General features: G+C 39.5%; 1 protein-coding gene across 1 annotated transcript in view; it reads left to right on the plus strand.

The window, feature by feature from the left end:
* Window positions 1-70: 70 nt before the first annotated feature.
* The window catches only part of LOC124264124 (titin-like), a 35744-nt gene continuing 17585 nt past the window's right edge, over window positions 71-18229 (plus strand). Inside the window, exons 1-14 of the mRNA XM_046698844.1 lie at window positions 71-115; window positions 2324-2461; window positions 2819-3119; window positions 3411-3532; window positions 4077-4154; window positions 6448-6699; window positions 6734-6889; window positions 7022-7417; window positions 7463-8515; window positions 9157-12966; window positions 14448-14599; window positions 15382-15563; window positions 15871-16018; window positions 16407-16822. Coding sequence (XP_046554800.1) covers window positions 71-115; window positions 2324-2461; window positions 2819-3119; window positions 3411-3532; window positions 4077-4154; window positions 6448-6699; window positions 6734-6889; window positions 7022-7417; window positions 7463-8515; window positions 9157-12966; window positions 14448-14599; window positions 15382-15563; window positions 15871-16018; window positions 16407-16822 — 7249 coding nt within the window. The remainder of the gene's footprint in view (window positions 116-2323; window positions 2462-2818; window positions 3120-3410; window positions 3533-4076; window positions 4155-6447; window positions 6700-6733; window positions 6890-7021; window positions 7418-7462; window positions 8516-9156; window positions 12967-14447; window positions 14600-15381; window positions 15564-15870; window positions 16019-16406; window positions 16823-18229) is intronic.

Consider the following 18229-nt stretch of genomic DNA (forward strand, 5'->3'; position numbering starts at 1 on the left):
GTGACAGTAGTTCACTCTGTGTAAACCAGCATTGCTAAGAGGCAGAATCGAGGCTGCTTTAAAGAGGATGATGGATAAGAGAGTGCTGAATGTTACCTACTCTCATGACCAGGAGGTAAGTGCTGGTATACAGAGGTTGCCAGTTAATGGAGATGCTGGTTTAAACAAAGTGCAGTGTATATGATTGTTTTCGCAATTGATTTTATTTTGCTATTTTTCCAAACCCATTTTGTTTCTCAATGTCCCTTTGTTTCTCATAATTTACAAGGTCATATTCTGATTGTCCTTTTAGAAAGTTTACATGAAAATGAGGAGTTTTGATATGAAACATATTAAAGTCACGATTGGAAAGTTATCAGTGAAATCTGTTTCTATTCAGGAAGTTTACTTCATGACAAGCTTGAGTGTTCCATAAGACTGAGAACTGAGAACACCCATGACATCAAATTATCACATATGTGTCAATGAGAATTACTGACTATAAACTAGACAAAGGAACTATAAAAATTATCCCATGTAATCCCATTAAGTGTTTTGAAATATTCCTGGAAAGCAAATCATTTAAATTGTGGAATGTTAGAATTAGCTGTGACTGTAAAAATGGTAATGAGCTTTCATTCTTTTGTCATTCTATTTTCCATTTAAACTTAGTAAACATATAATGCTTCCAGTGTATGGGAGAGACAGAATCTGAGTTAAAATTAATTCAATAACCCCCTGCATGTTTCCTGCTGAAGGGTCATGTTATCAGTAATGTGTGAAGAAATTATTACATATTGTTTGATTTATTGACTTATGTTTGATTTCTCAAACTTTCCTGACTGAATCTAGATGGTAGTTAGTGTGTCCATTAATTAAGATTATCTTCATTTTTTTTTATTTATTTATTTTTTTTGTATTATATTCTGCATGTGAATGTTGTAATAAGATTGATGTCAACATTAATTCAACAGGAGGACAACAAAGTCGGAGTGCATCACTCAGTAAAACAAATGGACTTCCGACATCTCTTAAAGGAAGGTCAAAATACATCCACTAAGCATATTTCACTCACGTAAGTCTTGGTCAGTGGCTGGACCTGATAGTCGGCGCCTCTCTACAAAGCTTGAACATTTCTACTCCTAATGGTATTGGTCATTAACATCTCAATGTGCTGTGGTAACCAGCTCATCTTGGTCTTATTGCACATTTTCCACCTGTCTCATTATGCCTCATCATCTATTTTTAATCAAAGAGGTAACCCTGCACTTGGACCTTCAAGACACCTGGTTTCTCTGAATTACCATAGCTCTGCACAAGCTCCAAAATGTAACAAAGTTGTGTCCAAAAACCTGTACTATTAATATACTCTCTGGTAACAGAAATGGAGTTTGGAAGCATCCCAAATCCTTTAATAACCCTTTGCAATCCAAGTTCCTGAAAGTTTTCAGATATTCTGAAACCATATTTGGGAGAATATGCTTTTCCATATACATCAATGACTGCACCAAGGAAATGACCTTTCTGTCCACATGACACTATGTAACCATGTACACTCACTCCTTGCACCACGACTGTCCATCATGCACTCTACAGCCACACTCTGTCACATCCTAACCTGCTGGGACTTTCTGAATATATGTTATTCATATTAAAAGTTAAAGAGTCCATGCGTCATATATTCTCTAATATCATTTTTCTCCGCACTTCTCTTTAGTCTTTGGCTATTGTATCCATAAGGGACATTCTCAGATATATTTAGTTTAATACTCTTTGTCGTATTTATTTAATTCATTTTAGACTAATATATTTTCATGCAATGTCTTCTCATTACCGAGGTGACAGTTTTGCATCATTTTCAGCTTTTTGTAACCAATGTAATGTTTTAACAGCTGTCTCAGCGATTCTTAGTCAAAGATTATATTCATCCTAACAATATATACATATTCCTGCTTCTAATCCTGGTCTTTGATATTCAGTAATAGCATAATTATGTGGTGTTTCGAGTTCTATGTTAACTACAAAAGCTGTTTGATATATTGAATACACAAGTTGAATTCAGAGTTTGTGTAGATAACCAAAAGCTAAATGTGCTACAATTTGTGAATTCATTGAAATATATTTTGTATGGAAGTTGTACACAGCGTTGTATCATATCTACAGTAGAGGAAATCACTTTATAATTTGTGTCCAGAGTCGAAAATAGTGTTATATGATATCTACAGCACAGGTAATCACTTGATACTATGTATACAGAGTTGAGCATATTGTGTATATACAGTACAGGTGATCACTCGATACTATATATACAGAAGTTGAACATAATGTTTTATCACATCCACAGGAATTGGTTGCCATGTTGTATACACAAGTTGTACATGGCGTTCGATTTTATTTCCACAGCACTGAACAAGAGGAGGTCGTGGAAGAAACAGCACCTGAGGTCATTGAGGAAATCCCAACTGCAGAGGTCTCCATTGAGGTAAGAAAACTGGAATGTAATCAAGTTTATGCTGACATGATCTATCTTGGAAGATGATGCATCAGGGGGTTCGGGGTTTGATTTTCTGGAGACTATTACTTCTTGTCCTTTTAAGGAGCGATAGGATTGCCTAGTGTTTACAGTGATCGTTCATCATGCCAAAGAACCGTGTTCGATTCCCCACATGGGCACAATGTGTGAAGCCCATTTCTGGTGTCCCCTGCCATGATATTGCTGGAATATTGCTAAAAGCAGCGTAAAACCCAACTTAGGCACGCTTGTCCTTTTACAGAGGATCTTGTTTTAAAATAAATATATGTTTTTGCAGTCCAGTATACATGTTGAATTCTCTTTCAGGAGGAGAAACCAATACTTGTTGCTCCAGAGTTCATCATTAAGATACAAGATGTCAGTGTTCGTGAACGTGAAACTGCACGTTTCGAGTGCAAGGTGAAGGGTGAACCAGCACCTAGTGTTGTGTGGTATCATGATGGAACTCCCCTCAAGTCTGACGACATCTACCAGATTGTCCCCGGCCCAGATGGAGAGAGTGCTCTGGTTCTGCCAGAAGCCTACCCAGAGGATGCCGGAACATACTCTGTCATGGCCAAGAACGATGTTGGCCAGGTGGAGTGCCAAGCTATCCTCACAATCATTGGTAAGTCGAATAAAGATGTGATCCAATCTTACAGAAAAAGGTGAGTCAGATAAAGATGTGATCCAATCTCAAGTTCATGTATGAGTTACATAAAGATGTGATCCAATCTTAAGTTCATAGATGAGTCAGATCAGAATAGATCCAGTCACACAATCATTGGTGAGTCATAAGCAAGGCAAGATCTGCTGTGTGAATTTCATCAAATATATTTTGACTTCATCCTGCAACCTAATGATTTGTGTTGCCACATGTCATTATCAACTTGGCTATGCATATACATGTGTGTTACAGAGAGTATCTCCGAGACCAGCTCCATCAGCTCGAAGCATGAGGAGGAAGCTGAGGAGATTCTTCCAGAAGATACAGCGGAGCAGGCAGCCATCAAAATACAGTCAGCCTTCCGTGGATACAAGGTGAGTGGAATGTCAGATAATGCTGGTTTGTCTTTAGCGAACTGGGAATCCATTGAAGTCTTTATAAGTCCATGCAAAGGATCAGACTTGTTGCATGTGGGATGCAGTACTGAAGTCACTGATGCACTTAGGGTGTTGGGTAACAGCTTGTCATTATCAGAATGAAGAACATAAGTACAGACCCATTTACTATGGGTGGCTTCCATCTAGTAGGTAGAGTATCTGCCCAGAGAGCAGATAGTCAGTGGTTTGATCACCAGCCACACTCTGACACTAAAGGTCGTTGTCATGTGTACCAGTGAGAATGTCATGATAGGCAGGGTAACTATAAGAAGCACCTGTTTGTTATCCTTTTTGGTATGACAAAGCCCGGGGATTTTACAACTGATGTTCATCACTGTATGCAGATGTTTCATCCAGTATATAGTGAGGATGGTCCTATAGGAACTTGAGAGGGATCAAGCTTGTGCTGCCACTCTCAGTTTAAATGCTGTTTTAAATTGTATCAATGTTGTTTCATTGGCATTATTCATTATATTTCTAGGCCCGGGAACAGGTGAAGGTGATGAAACAACAGATTTCTGTCGTAGAGACTGACATCACAGTCACAGAGGAGGTTCAGGTAGGATTAACTACACTTGAAATATTTTACCAATAAAAAGGTGTACGATTGTCTACCTCTGTATTGTTATCACTTCTCAATTGTGAAGCAATTTTATTTCTCCTAAATTTTGATTTTGTGTAAAATTAATGTGCACAATGTGCTAGCACCTACACACACCTGTATTTATGGCACTTTTGTTAAAAAAGTGTGAAGGATAAATTCAGCACAAATTGTTTTGACAGCAAGTCTGAAATTGTTCCTGGAACTAAACAATCCATTTCTAACAAGAACCAACATGCACATCTGTTCATGAAAGCACAATTTATTAAAGATTTATAACAGAAACTGTCATTTGGAAGTGTCATTAATAAATTATTTTCAGGTAAACCTTTGGTGTTGAAAGAAAGGTTATTTTTTATGTTTGAATCTTTTCAAATTTTAGAAAAAATGATAGAAATAACTATGACATTATAATGTGCTGAACAAAACTAGTCAGTGATCAGTAAAATATTTGCTAAAAAATATTTATCAAATTGTCAGCTGAATCATCACTGCAAAGACAATATTTTCCATGATATTCATGATCCACAGCGTTTTTTATTCAGTACGTTGTCAGTATAGGAAGATGTTTAATAAGAGACTTTTTAAGGGATATGGATAGAAATGATCTTTCTTTCAATTTTTGGTGTGATGAGTTATTTAATATGTTCAGAGAATATTTTCATTTTACAATTTAATTTCTTTTTCCATACCCCAGACATGCCTTAAGTCAATGAAATTTGAATGCTGATTGAAATTGGTATTTATCCTCAAAATGAATATTTCAAGAGTCAGTTTTAGGAAATTACTTCAAATGATCTTTTCTTTGTCTTTTGTCTGTTGACCTAGAAAATCCTTTTGGAAAAAGTTTGAATTGCCCGGGCACAGCAAAGCCATAACATATTCTCTGAACATGCTAATTCTTTTTGAATTTTGGACACTTTTAACTTAATTGCGCATATTTTACTAAATATTGTTTGGCCTTGATGTTATTATTAACATGTTTTAATGGTTGTGATTATTGCACACAGTTCTATTGACATCACAACTTGTGTTTGGAATATTCATTCATTATTTTATTTTTGTTTATTCACAATTTGTTCTTTAAAACAGTGTTTGTTTTGTTCATTATATTCATCTTACTCATCTTGGTCATGTTTCCTGTTGACTCTTGTGTTTTGTTGTGATGACATTTGCCCCAACAGGGTACTATTGTATTCTTCTCCATAAAAATGCTGTTGCTATGGAAATTGATTATTCAAAATTTGGTTCCTCAAAGTTTGAATGCAAGCCCAAATGCATACCCTGTTCCAAGGCAAATAGTCATCAATAATCGCGCAAACTTTCTCGCTGATTAACCAAGTTCGACATGTTGTTACTAAACTGCCGTTTGTTAAAATACGCTTCACACGAATTTAACAGAGGTTGAACAATCAAACTGTTTTTCTTTGTGCTATTATATTTTTATTTTTTGTGTTGTTCTAATGAAGTATATTTATTTCAGTGTGGTTGTCTGTATATTTAGTTCATTATTCACATGGTTGTTATCAATGTTTTTCCACAACACCATTCCCTGTGTTTCCTGTACAGCATCTACTCTCAAGATGTTTCTAAAATATCGAGGATCTTGGGGTAGCCTAGTGGTTTAAGCGTTTTTTTGTCACACCAAAGATCTGGGTTTGATTCCCCCACATGGGTACAATCTATGAACCCCATTCTGGTGTCTAGATATGTTGAAATATTGCTAAAAGCTGAGTAAAACCAGTCTCACTCACTCACTCTAAAATATTGCATCAACTTTGACACACTATTATGTGTGCACATGCCCCCAAATGCAGGAAGGACGAGCAAATAGATGAAGCATAGGTCACTGTGCAGAGTTATGTCCCTTAGTTGTAAAAGGATTAGCTGTTACAGGGTTTAATATCAGATTCAGTTTTGATCATGGGTTTCTTCAGTCCACTCCTGTTCCAATATTATGTGACATGGCTGTCAAAGGAGGTTCCAGAACTATATTCATGCAGCTAAACATTCATATCTTTCTGTATTTTCATATTTTCTTGAGGGTAGATGCTCCCTTTGAATGTGATCCACTGTGTTGCCTGTTAACCTGTGTTTAGTGGTTTGCCATACTTGCATGGTTGTTGGCAAGACATGTTACCTATGCTTTGCCGTTCACTTGCTCTCTATCTAAAACTGTCCAAACACGACGTAGCGAATGAGCAACTGGTAGTGATGAGATGCATCATATCAAACTCACATTCTACTGTAGGAGATTGAAGAAGAATCAGAAACCACTTTGGAAGAAATCCCTGTCCAAGAAGAAAAACAGGAGGAAGTTGAAGCTGAAATCTCCATTGAGGAGGAGAAGCCAGTAGTTGAAGAGGTTGAAGCTGAAATCTCCATTGAGGAGGAGAAACCAGTTGTTGAGGAAGTTCAAGCTGAAATCTCTATTGAGGAGGAGGAGAAACTAGTGGTTGAGGAAGTTGAAGCTGAAATCTCTATTGAGGAAGAGGAGAAACCAGTAGTTGAAGTTCAAGCCGAAATCACCCATTGAGGAGGAGGAGGAGAAACCAGTAGTTGAGGAAGTTGAAGCTGAAATCTCCATTGAGGAGGAGGAGAAACCAGTGGTTGAGGAAGTTGAAGCTGAAATCTCTATTGAGGAGGAGGAGAAACCAGTAGTTGAGGAAGTTGAAGCCGAAATCTCCATTGAGGAGGAGGAGAAACCAGTAGTTGAGGGAAGCTGAAATCTCCATTGAGGAGGAGGAGAAACCAGTAGTTGAGGAAAATGAAATCTCTATTGAGGAGGAGGAGAAACCAGTGGTTGAGGAAGTTCAAGCTGAAAGGAGGAGGAGAAACCAGTAGTTGAGGAAGTTGAAGCTGAAATCTCCATTGAGGAGGAGGAGAAACCAGTAGTTGAGGAAGTTGAAGCTGAAATCTCCATTGAGGAGGAGGAGAAACCAGTAGTTGAGGAAGTTGAAGCTGAAATCTCTATTGAGGAGGAGGAGAAACCAGTGGTTGAGGAAGTTCAAGCTGAAATCTCCATTGAGGAGGAGGAGAAACCAGTAGTTGAGGAAGTTCAAGCCGAAATCTCCATTGAGGAGGAGGAGAAACCAGTAGTTGAGGAAGTTGAAGCTGAAATCTCTATTGAGGAGGAGGAGAAACCAGTAGTTGAGGAAGTTCAAGCCGAAATCTCCATTGAGGAGGAGGAGAAACCAGTAGTTGAGGAAGTTCAAGCCGAAATCTCCATTGAGCAGAAGCCAGTAGTTGAGGAAGTTGAAGCTGAAATCTCCATTGAGGAAGAGGAGAAACCAGTTGTTGAGGAAGTTCCAGCCGAAATCTCCATTGAGGAGGAGGAGAAACTAGTGGTTGAGGAAGTTGAAGCTGAAATCTCTATTAAGGAAGAGGAGAAACCAGTAGTTGAAGTTCAAGCCGAAATCACCATTGAGGAGGAGGAGAAACCAGTTCTTGAGGAAGTTGAAGCTGAAATCTCTATTGAGGAGGAGGAGAAACCAGTAGTTGAGGAAGTTCAAGCCGAAATTTCCATTGAGGAAGAGGAGAAACCAGTGGTTGAGGAAGTTGAAGCTGAAATCTCCATTGAGGAAGAGGAGAAACCAGTGGTTGAGGAAGTTCAAGCTGAAATCTCTATTGAGGAGGAGGAGAAACCAGTAGTTGAGGAGGTTGAAGCTGAAATCTCCATTGAGGAGGAGGAGAAACCAGTTCTTGAGGAGGTTGAAGCTGAAATCTCTATTGAGGAGGAGGAGAAACCAGTAGTTGAGGAAGTTGAAGCTGAAATCTCTATTGAGGAGGAGAAACCAGTAGTTGAGGAAGTTCAAGCTGAAATCTCTATTGAGGAGGAGGAGAAACCAGTGGTTGAGGAAGTTGAAGCTGAAATCTCTATTGAGGAGGAGGAGAAACCAGTAGTTGAGGAAGTTGAAGCTGAAATCTCTATTGAGGATGAGGAGAAACCAGTGGTTGAGGAAGTTGAAGCTGAAATCTCTATTGAGGAGGAGGAGAAACCAGTAGTTGAGGAGGTTGAAGCTGAAATCTCCATTGAGGAGGAGGAGAAACCAGTAGTTGAGGAAGTTGAAGCTGAAATCTCCATTGAGGAGGAGGAGAAACCAGTAGTTGAGGAAGTTCAAGCTGAAATCTCTATTGAGGAGGAGGAGAAACCAGTGGTTGAGGAAGTTGAAGCTGAAATCTCTATTGAGGAGGAGGAGAAACCAGTGGTTGAGGAAGTTGAAGCTGAAATCTCAATTGAGGAGGAGGAGAAACCAGTAGTTGAGGAAGTTCAAGCTGAAATCTCTATTGAGGAGGAGGAGAAACCAGTAGTTGAGGAAGCTTCTCTATTGAGGAGGAGGAGCCAGTAGTTGAGGAAGTTCAAGCCGAAATCTCTATTGAGGAGGAGGAGAAACCAGTAGTTGAGGAAGTTGAAGCTGAAATCTCTATTGAGGAGGAGGAGAAACCAGTGGTTGAGGAAGTTCAAGCTGAAATCTCTATTGAGGAGGAGGAGAAACCAGTAGTTGAGGAAGTTGAAGCTGAAATCTCTATTGAGGAGGAGGAGAAACCAGTGGTTGAGGAAGTTCAAGCTGAAATCTCTATTGAGGAAGAGGAGAAACCAGTAGTTGAGGAAGTTCAAGCCGAAATCTCCATTGAGGAGGAGAAACCAGTAGTTGAGGAAGTTCAAGCCGAAATCTCCATTGAGGAGGAGAAACCAGTAGTTGAGGAAGTTGAAGCTGAAATCTCCATTGAGGAAGAGGAGAAACCAGTAGTTGAGGAAGTTGAAGCTGAAATCTCTATTGAGGAGGAGGAGAAACCAGTGGTTGAGGAAGTTCAAGCTGAAATCTCCATTGAGGAGGAGGAGAAACCAGTAGTTGAAGAAGTTCAAGCCGAAATCTCCATTGAGGAGGAGGAGAAACCAGTAGTTGAAGTTCAAGCTGAAATCTCCATTGAGGAAGAGGAGAAACCAGTGGTTGAGGAGGTTGAAGCTGAAATCTCTATTGAGGAAGAGGAGAAACCAGTGGTTGAGGAAGTTGAAGAAGAAATCTCCATTGAGGAGGAGGAGAAACCCGTAGTTGAGGAAGTTCAAGCTGAAATTGTTGTTGAGGACAAAAAACCAATGGTTGAAGAAGTTGAGGCTGAAATCTCAGTTAAGGAAAAGGAACCAGTAGTTGAGGAAGTTGAAGCTGAAATTGTTGTTGAGGACATAAAACCAGTGGTTGAGGAAGTTGAGGCTGAAATCTCAGTTGAGGAAGAGAAGACAGTTGTGGAGGAAGTTCAAGCTGAAATTGTTGTTGAGGATAAAAAACCAATGGTTGAGGAAATTGAGGCTGAAATCTCAATTGAGGAAGAGAAGCCAGTAGTTGAGGAAGTTCAAGCTGAAATTGTTGTTGAGGACAAGAAACCAATGGTTGAGGAAATTGAGGCTGAAATCTCACTTGAGGAAGAGAAGCCAGTAGTTGAGGAAGTTCAAGCTGAAATTGTTGTTGAGGACATAAAACCAGTGGTTGAGGAAGTTGAGGCTGAAATCTCACTTGAGGAAGAGAAGACAGTTGTCGAGGAAGTTCAAGCTGAAATTGTTGTTGAGGACAAAAAACCAATGGTTGAGGAATTTGAGGCTGAAATCTCAGTTGAGGAAGAGAAGACTGTTGTTGAGGAAGTTCAAGCTGAAATTGTTGTTGAGGACAAGAAACCAGTGGTCGAGGAGATTGAAGCTGAAATCTCAGTTGAGGAAGAGAAGCAAGTTGTTGAGGAAATTCAGTCTGAAATTATTGTTGAAGATGAAAAACCAATGGTTGAGGAAGTTGAAGCTGAAATTTCAATCAAGGAAGAGACAACTGTTGTTGAGGAGATGAAGACTGAACTTGTTATTGAGGAGACACCTCAAGTTGAGGAGGTTGAGGCTGAAATAGTCATTGAGGAGAAACCTCAAGTGGAGGAAGTGGAAGCTGAACTTATTATTGAGGAGACACCTCAAGTGGAGGAAGTCGAAGCTGAACTTGTGATTGAGGAGAAACCAGAAGTGGAGGAGGTTGAGGCTGAACTTGTCATTGAGGAGAAGCCTGAAGTGGAGGAAGCTGAGGCTGAACTTGTCATTGAGGAAAAACCTCAAGTTGAGGAAGTTGAGGCTGAACTTGTCATTGAGGAGAAATCTGAAGTGGAGGAAGTTGAGGCTGAACTTGTCATTGAGGAGACACCTCAAGTGGAGGAAGTCGAAGCTGAACTTGTGATTGAGGAGAAGCCTGAAGTGGAGGAAGTTGAGGCTGAAGTTGTCATTGAGGAGAAACCTGAAGTGGAGGAAGTTGAAGGTGAAATTGTCATTGAGGAGAAACCTGAAGTGGAGGAAGTTGAGGCTGAACTTGTCATTGAGGAGAAACCTGAAGTGGAGGAAGTTGAAGCTGAACTTGTCATTGAGGAGACACCTCAAGTGGAGGAAGTCGAAGCTGAACTTATTATTGAGGAGACACCTCAAGTGGAGGAAGTCGAAGCTGAACTTGTGATTGAGGAGAAGCCTGAAGTGGAGGAGGTTGAGGCTGAAATTGTCATTGAGGAGAAACCTGAAGTGGAGGAAGTTGAAGCTGAACTTGTCATTGAGGAGAAACCTGAAGTGGAGGAAGTTGAGGCTGAAATTGTCATTGAGGAGAAACCTGAAGTGGAGGAAGTTGAGGCTGAACTTGTCATTGAGGAGACACCTCAAGTGGAGGCAGTCGAAGCTGAACTTATTATTGAGGAGACACCTCAAGTGGAGGAAGTCGAAGCCGAAATTGTGATTGAGGAGAAGCCTGAAGTGGAGGAAGTTGAGGCTGAAATTGTCATTGAGGACAAATCTGAAGTGGAGGAAGTTGAGGCTGAACTTGTGATTGAGGAGAAACCTGAATTGGAGGAAGTTGAGGCTGAAATTGTCATTGAGGAGAAACCTGAAGTGGAGGAAGTTGAGGCTGAACTTGTCATTGAGGAGAAACCTGAAGTGGAGGAAGTTGAGGCTGAACTTGTGATTGAGGAGAAATCTGAAGTGGAGGAAGTTGAGGCTGAACTTGTCATTGAGGAGACACCTCAAGTGGAGGAAGTCGAAGCTGAACTTATTATTGAGGAGACACCTCAAGTGGAGGAAGTCGAAGCTGAACTTGTGATTGAGGAGAAGCCTGAAGTGGAGGAAGTTGAGGCTGAACTTGTCATTGAGGAGACACCTCAAGTGGAGGAAGTCGAAGCTGAACTTATTATTGAGGAGACACCTGAAGTGGAGGAAGTCGAAGCTGAACTTGTGATTGAGGAGAAGCCTGAAGTGGAGGAAGTTGAGGCTGAACTCATCATTGAGGAGAAGCCTGAAGTGGAGGAAGTTGAGGCTGAACTTGTCATTGAGGAGAAGCCTCAAGTGGAGGAAGTTGAGGCTGAAATTGTCATTGAGGAGAAACCTGAAGTGGAGGAAGTTGAGGCTGAACTTGTCATTGAGGAGAAACCTGAAGTGGAGGAAGTTGAGGCTGAACTTGTCATTGAGGAGACACCTCAAGTGGAGGAAGTCGAAGCTGAACTTGTGATTGAGGAGAAACCTGAAGTGGAGGAAGTTGAGGCTGAACTCGTCATTGAGGAGAAACCTGAAGTGGAGGAAGTTGAGGCTGAACTTGTCATTGAGGAGAAGCCTCAAGTGGAAGAGGTTGAGGCTGAACTTGTGATTGAGGAGAAACCTGAAGTGGAGGAAGTTGAGGCTGAACTTGTCATTGAGGAGAAACCTGAAGTGGAGGAAGTAGAGGCTGAACTTGTGATTGAGGAGAAACCTCAAGTTGAGGAGGTTGAGGCTGAACTTGTGATTGAGGAGAAACCTCAAGTTGAGGAAGTTGAAGCTGAACTTGTCATTGAGGAGAAACCTGAAGTGGAAGAGGTTGAGGCTGAACTTGTCATTGAGGAGAAACCTGAAGTGGAGGAATTTGAGGCTGAACTCGTCATTGAGGAGAAACCTGAAGTGGAGGAAGTTGAGGCTGAACTCGTCATTGAGGATAAACCTCAAGTGGAGGATGTCGAAGCTGAACTTATTATTGAGGAGACACCTCAAGTGGAGGACGTCGAAGCTGAACTTGTGATTGAGGAGAAACCAGAAGTGGAGGAGGTTGAGGCTGAAATTGTTATTGAGGAACAACCTCAGGTTGAGGAAGTTGAGGCTGAACTTGTGATTGAGGAGAAGCCTGAAGTGGAGGAGGTTGAGGCTGAACTTGTCATTGAGGAAAAACCTGAAGTGGAGGAAGTTGAGGCTGAACTTGTCATTGAGGAGAAACCTGAAGTGGAGGAAGTTGAGGCTGAACTCGTCATTGAGGAGAAACCTGAAGTGGAGGAGGTTGCGGCTGAACTTGTGATTGAGGAGAAGCCTCAAGTCGAGGAGGTTGAGGCTGAACTTGTCATTGAGGAGAAACCTGAAGTGGAGGAAGTTGAGGCTGAACTTGTCATTGAGGAGAAACCTGAAGTGGAGGAAGTTGAGGCTGAACTCGTTATTGAGGAGAAACCTGAAGTGGAGGAAGTTGAGGCTGAACTCGTCATTGAGGAGAAACCTGAAGTGGAGGAAGTTGAGGCTGAACTCGTCATTGAGGAGAAGCCTCAAGTGGAGGAAGTTGAGGCTGAACACATCATTAGAGATGATGAACCTAAGCTTAAGAAGGACCTTGATACAACCTCCATCGAGGAAGAGACTGTTGATTTCACTGTTGCTGAGAGCCCTGTAGTGGAGGATGTAGAAGGGGAGATTACTCTTACAGAACAATTGGTGTCTCCAGAACCTGTGGAGGAAACATATGCCTTTAGAGAGGTGGGTTGTATTGCAAAGGCTGGACAGATATAATTGTGGGTAATACCACCATGAGCAACCATGTGATAATTTCCATTTTAAAGTTATTAGAAAATGCCAGCTATTTGAAAGCTGTCATCCTTGCCTTCCTCATATATCCTGGTTCCCAGTATCACATGTAATCACCTTCCTAAAATAGGACTTAGACCCAACCTACTTGCTTTTGTCCTTATCACATATCTATATATAGATGTAATTCCAACCGCTAACTTATACCCCACTGAACTGTAAAACGCCCTTGCACAAATATCATGTATCTGTGTGTCATTTGTTTCTTAAGAAAAACATTTGATAAATCCAAACTGCTATGTTAAACGTTTAGCTTAGATTAAAAAATTGTTTGCAATATTACAAGATATATTTTATGATGTTGTAATGTATTTTGTATCCAGTGAAATTCACTGTTGTGAAGTAGTTGTTTGATGAATATTGTGTATATCATTGTTGTCATAGATGAGGGAGGACTGTTGTCTTCTGCCATATTTATTATGCTGTTGTGTTCATCTGTATTGTCCTTTGTGTTGTCCATGCTATATCACTATATATCCAGGTGTCAGGAGTCAGCTTCACATAGTGTGGTTGTCAGCTTCACATATTCCATTTATTTCACTTACATGGTGTGCATGTTACATCGCCCAGAAAGCTACTTATGTTTCCCATTTGTTCAATTTTAAAGCCAATGTTTAGGCCTTTTGTAGCACACTTTGAATACAGAATGTCACAGAATGGACGGTATAGATCTGTGATGCCCAATTATGTTTGGGGAAGGTATTGATTTTCTGTAGGTTATAAATTAGCATCAAACAGGTGTGGTCCAATACAGGTTAAACATTCTTCTAAAACTGGGAAAAGGTTTATCTTCATCCAGGTCCCGTGGGTACAACTGTTGCACCGAGTTCCAGATCTCCAGTTCACATTCCAGATTAAACATTCCTCTAAAAGCAGGGAAAAGGTTTCATCTTCATCCAGGTGCCATTGGTGCAACTGTTGCATCCATATCCAGATCTCCAGTTCAAATTCCAGATCCCAATCCTTGGTCTGTCATTGCCATACTGGTTTTCCTGGTTATGGACAAGTACCACAGATAGACCTATCTCCAAATTCACTTGATGTGCTGTGATAAAACTGATTTTTTTTTTATCAAACATCATCATCCATATAAGGACAAACTTTATGGATGAACAACTTCTTTATTCAGGTGATACGACATTTGACAAGAATCTGTATCCATAACGTTTGTCCTTATCTGACTCTCCAACTTCTAAAAATGCCACTCAAAGAAGTTATCATCATCCATGTTACTCCATCATCATCCAGTGCTTTCTGTTCAGAGTATGACATTCTTCAGCATCATGTCAGTCTTGTCCCGTGTGTTCATCACATCTGTCCTCCTACAAATTCCATATCCCCCCAATGTCACCTGTGTGTGTATATACCTATAGGTGGAGGACAGGACCACGGTGGAAGACATCAGCGTTGAGATCACGCTTGCACCCAAGTTCCTGCAGGAACTCCAGCACCAGAAGGTCACAGAAGGAACAACAGTGACCTTGACCGTCAAGGTCACAGGAACTCCTGAACCCGAACTCAAATGGTAGGTGTTTACTAGAAATATTCTAATGCATGTCTTTTGTTGACAATCTTATCCATAGTTTATGATCATACAAATGAAACAACAGATTCTTGATACTTAAGATCACCTTAATAAATGGTTTGTTATCAGGTGTAGTCATCCTGACACAGGTGGCCCAGTTGTCTAAGGCACTGCTGTTCGCAATGTTGGTTCAAATCCTGTTTACCCAGATTATGTTTCTTGATTTGTCAACTAAATGGGCTTCACAAAAGTGGTACACATTTGAGAACTGTGTTGCTCACACCTTTCCTCCATCATTGATCTGACAGTCCCTCATTCTTAGAATACTGGTAAAAGCAGCATTAAACCCAGCTCACTCACTTAGCAATGATTGTAATGTATAGTTCTATTATGTATCGAAACCAGACAGATTTGTTTGTATTTTCTTCATTATGAATGACCAAGTGAAATTTCAAAAGCATTTTTATTAAATGATTTTTGCTTTAAAAAGTTATTTTTGTTTATATTGTTTACAAATTCAGGTATTTAATCTCAAATCAGCCCTGACTTTTGTATTTCACTTTTGTTCATGGCTGTCCATATCAATAGAAAACAGTGTGTTATTATTGTCTTGCTGTTTTAGGTATATTTTACTCAAGACAGACTGGACTTTTAGATACTATCAATGCAGAATAATTTTATAGAGAACAGAATTCAAAATATATTTTCTGAATATGGGTTTAAGAACTGATATTATAGTTAATCTGACACTTAAACCATCTTTAACCATATTTTTTGTGCAGGTATCGTGATGATGTGGAGATCCAGTTTGACGAGCGTGTGACAGTCGAGAAGCTTGAGGACAACACCTACACCCTCACCATCAGGGATACCACCGTTGACGACGAAGCAGATTACACCTGCGTTGCCATCAACACCGCTGGCAAGGCCACAACAACTGCCGAACTACTGGTCAACCCAGCTGGTCAGTATTTGTTTCACAGCATGTTTGTAACTAGTTTTAATGTAACTAGTACATTGTACATGCATATGATATTGAGCATTTTAACTTTAATTTGTTTCGATTTTGGAATAATCTGTCAAATTTCTTACCAATCAGATACAGATATCAGTGTTACACTGAATGTATCAGTTGTTTTTGTTTTTGTTTTTGTTTTTGTGATTCCTGAGATAAAAGGTGAAAAGTTACAGTTTTTAAGAATGTATCTTGTTGAAGGTAAGATAGGGAAAAGAAATGAGCCAAAACAATTATTAATGTCTATGTTGTTTAGGTGAAGCTCCTTCCTTTATCACACCACTAACGGACACCGAAGTGGAACTAGACACAACTGTCACCCTCAAGTGTCAAGTCACCGGCATACCACGCCCAGAAGTTACATGGTTCCATGACAACAAGGAAGTCACGGCCGACAAATACAAGTAAGAATTCTGAAGTGTTTCCTGTGGCACTTGTCATGATCTGAATTAATAGAGATTATTTATTTGATCAGAACCGTTGGTGAACATTTGGCAATACTCAATAATATCACAGAAAATGTTCATGAAATTGTTTCCTTCAAATTCGTGCCTTTCAGTGAGTTTCACATAATATTAAGACTTTGTTTTTTCTGTTCTTTTGCCTGCACTGTTTCTGGAAGACAGTACTTCACTCTTGGAGTGGACTACTTGTAACTAATGATACTGTCCACAAATTGTTGGGCAACAGTATTTCATTGCAATCTGTCTGAAAATAATAGTGCAAGCTACTATGCCACTTATTTCATTTCGTTTCATATGCTTTGTGAAAGTGTAATTTATCTCTTTGCAGGATTGAATACGTTGAAGAAAATGTGACCTTGACCTTTGACAAATGCACTTTGGATGATGAAGGTGACTACACAATTAAAGCTGTCAATGAAAAGGGTGTCGCCTCATGCAGTGCTGAGGTCCTTGTCCACGTTGAGGCACCAAAGGTCACCAAGCCTCTCTCTGATGTAACAGTGAAGGTGAAGGACACTGCTCACCTTGAGTGCACCATCACTGGTCTTCCCAAACCCGAGGTGATATGGATGTCCGACACAGTCGTACTTAAGGACAGTCCCAAATATAAGATCACCTCCAGAGATGATAACTACGTCCTTGAGGTCAAGGACGTTACTCTTGAAGACACGGAAAAGACATACACGTGTAAAGCTTCCAACGTGGCTGGTGATGACTCGACATCAGCAAAGATCATTCCCGAAGGTCGGTTTGATGTTCTAGTTCTGACTTATAGCATGTTGATGACTGTTCTGCATTTAACCCCCACAGTTTTGTACACGTTGTGTCGCGTTCTCAACTAAAAGCATGGTGTGTTCCAGTCAATATCATCCTAACAAACCTGCATGTTTGAATCCCATGGTTTGTCCCTCCACAACACAGTTAATTGTTGTGTAGAATGTTTTCAATGTTAAGTGAATGTTCAGCAATTAGTTCGTTCTGTTATAGTTTCATGTTTTTTTTAAGCAAATTACGATCAAACCTTTTCAGTTTTAGCCTAGACTGATAATTTATCCTTTTGACCTATGGAGGATAATCATTAGATATCAGTAGAGGGCATGAAGGGTTGAGGCCAGCTGTTACAGCGACAGAATATATATGCATGGCTATGTTTAAAGTGGAATTGAATGCATTGTGTTAATTGCATGATTTTGATGATGAAAAATTAAGCATGACTTAAGAAACTTATATAGTCTTAAAATATGTTTCAAATTTTGAAGTATATTTCTTGTTTTATTGCAAATATTTGCATTATTAATGACAGTTATATGATTTTTGGAAGTTTCTATCAAAATTAATTATCTGAACAGATTTGAGAAATATCTCATTCTTGCCAATATTTGGCTAAAACTGGTATTTTATGGAAGACACAAGATATTTTGTACAGTACATATTGGATGAAACAGACTTGTATTAAATAGTTTTGTATTGATCAAATATATTTGATGTTAATGAGTGATTAAAGCTTCTTGGCAGACAGAATAACAAATTTTATGTCACTATTCGTTATATGTCAGTGGTTTACGTTGCTGTCAACTTTTAATGTTAATTATATCATTTCAAATTTTTGGGCAGACAAATGCTCTTTTTATATGACCTTTATAAAGTATATGTCATATACTACTACGCTTTAATAGTTTTATACATTTACTGCATATTATTTGGCAGATTACATGATTTGTGTGATTTAGTAATAAGAATGATTTAGTAATTAGTGTGATATGCATGTGTTTGAAAAGTAATTAGTCATGTGTAATTAATGTTGATAATGGCAGTGGGTCCATTCTGCTTGATCATGTTATCATATCTCTGTAGCAGCATCGTGAACATATCATCATTATCATATCTATCTATCATCATATTCATTATCCTTCCCCCATTACTCACCCATCAATATATGTGTTAACAATTTCATAGCTTTTAATATTTATCATACCAAATAAATGAACTATTGGAGACAGTTTGTCAGACATCTTTGTTATCAAATACAGGAGTTTAATGTCTTTTTCATGTATTTCTGTGTAAATTATATAGTATTACCAATGTGTTCAGTGCCTTTATTACATCACAAGCCCTTTTCAGTATCTTAAATCAGGCAATACGTGGAAATGT

The sequence above is a fragment of the Haliotis rubra genome, unplaced genomic scaffold, assembly GCF_003918875.1.
Source record: "Haliotis rubra isolate DU_JTF1 unplaced genomic scaffold, ASM391887v1 Scf91, whole genome shotgun sequence".
NCBI classification, from domain to species: Eukaryota; Metazoa; Mollusca; class Gastropoda; order Lepetellida; family Haliotidae; genus Haliotis; species Haliotis rubra.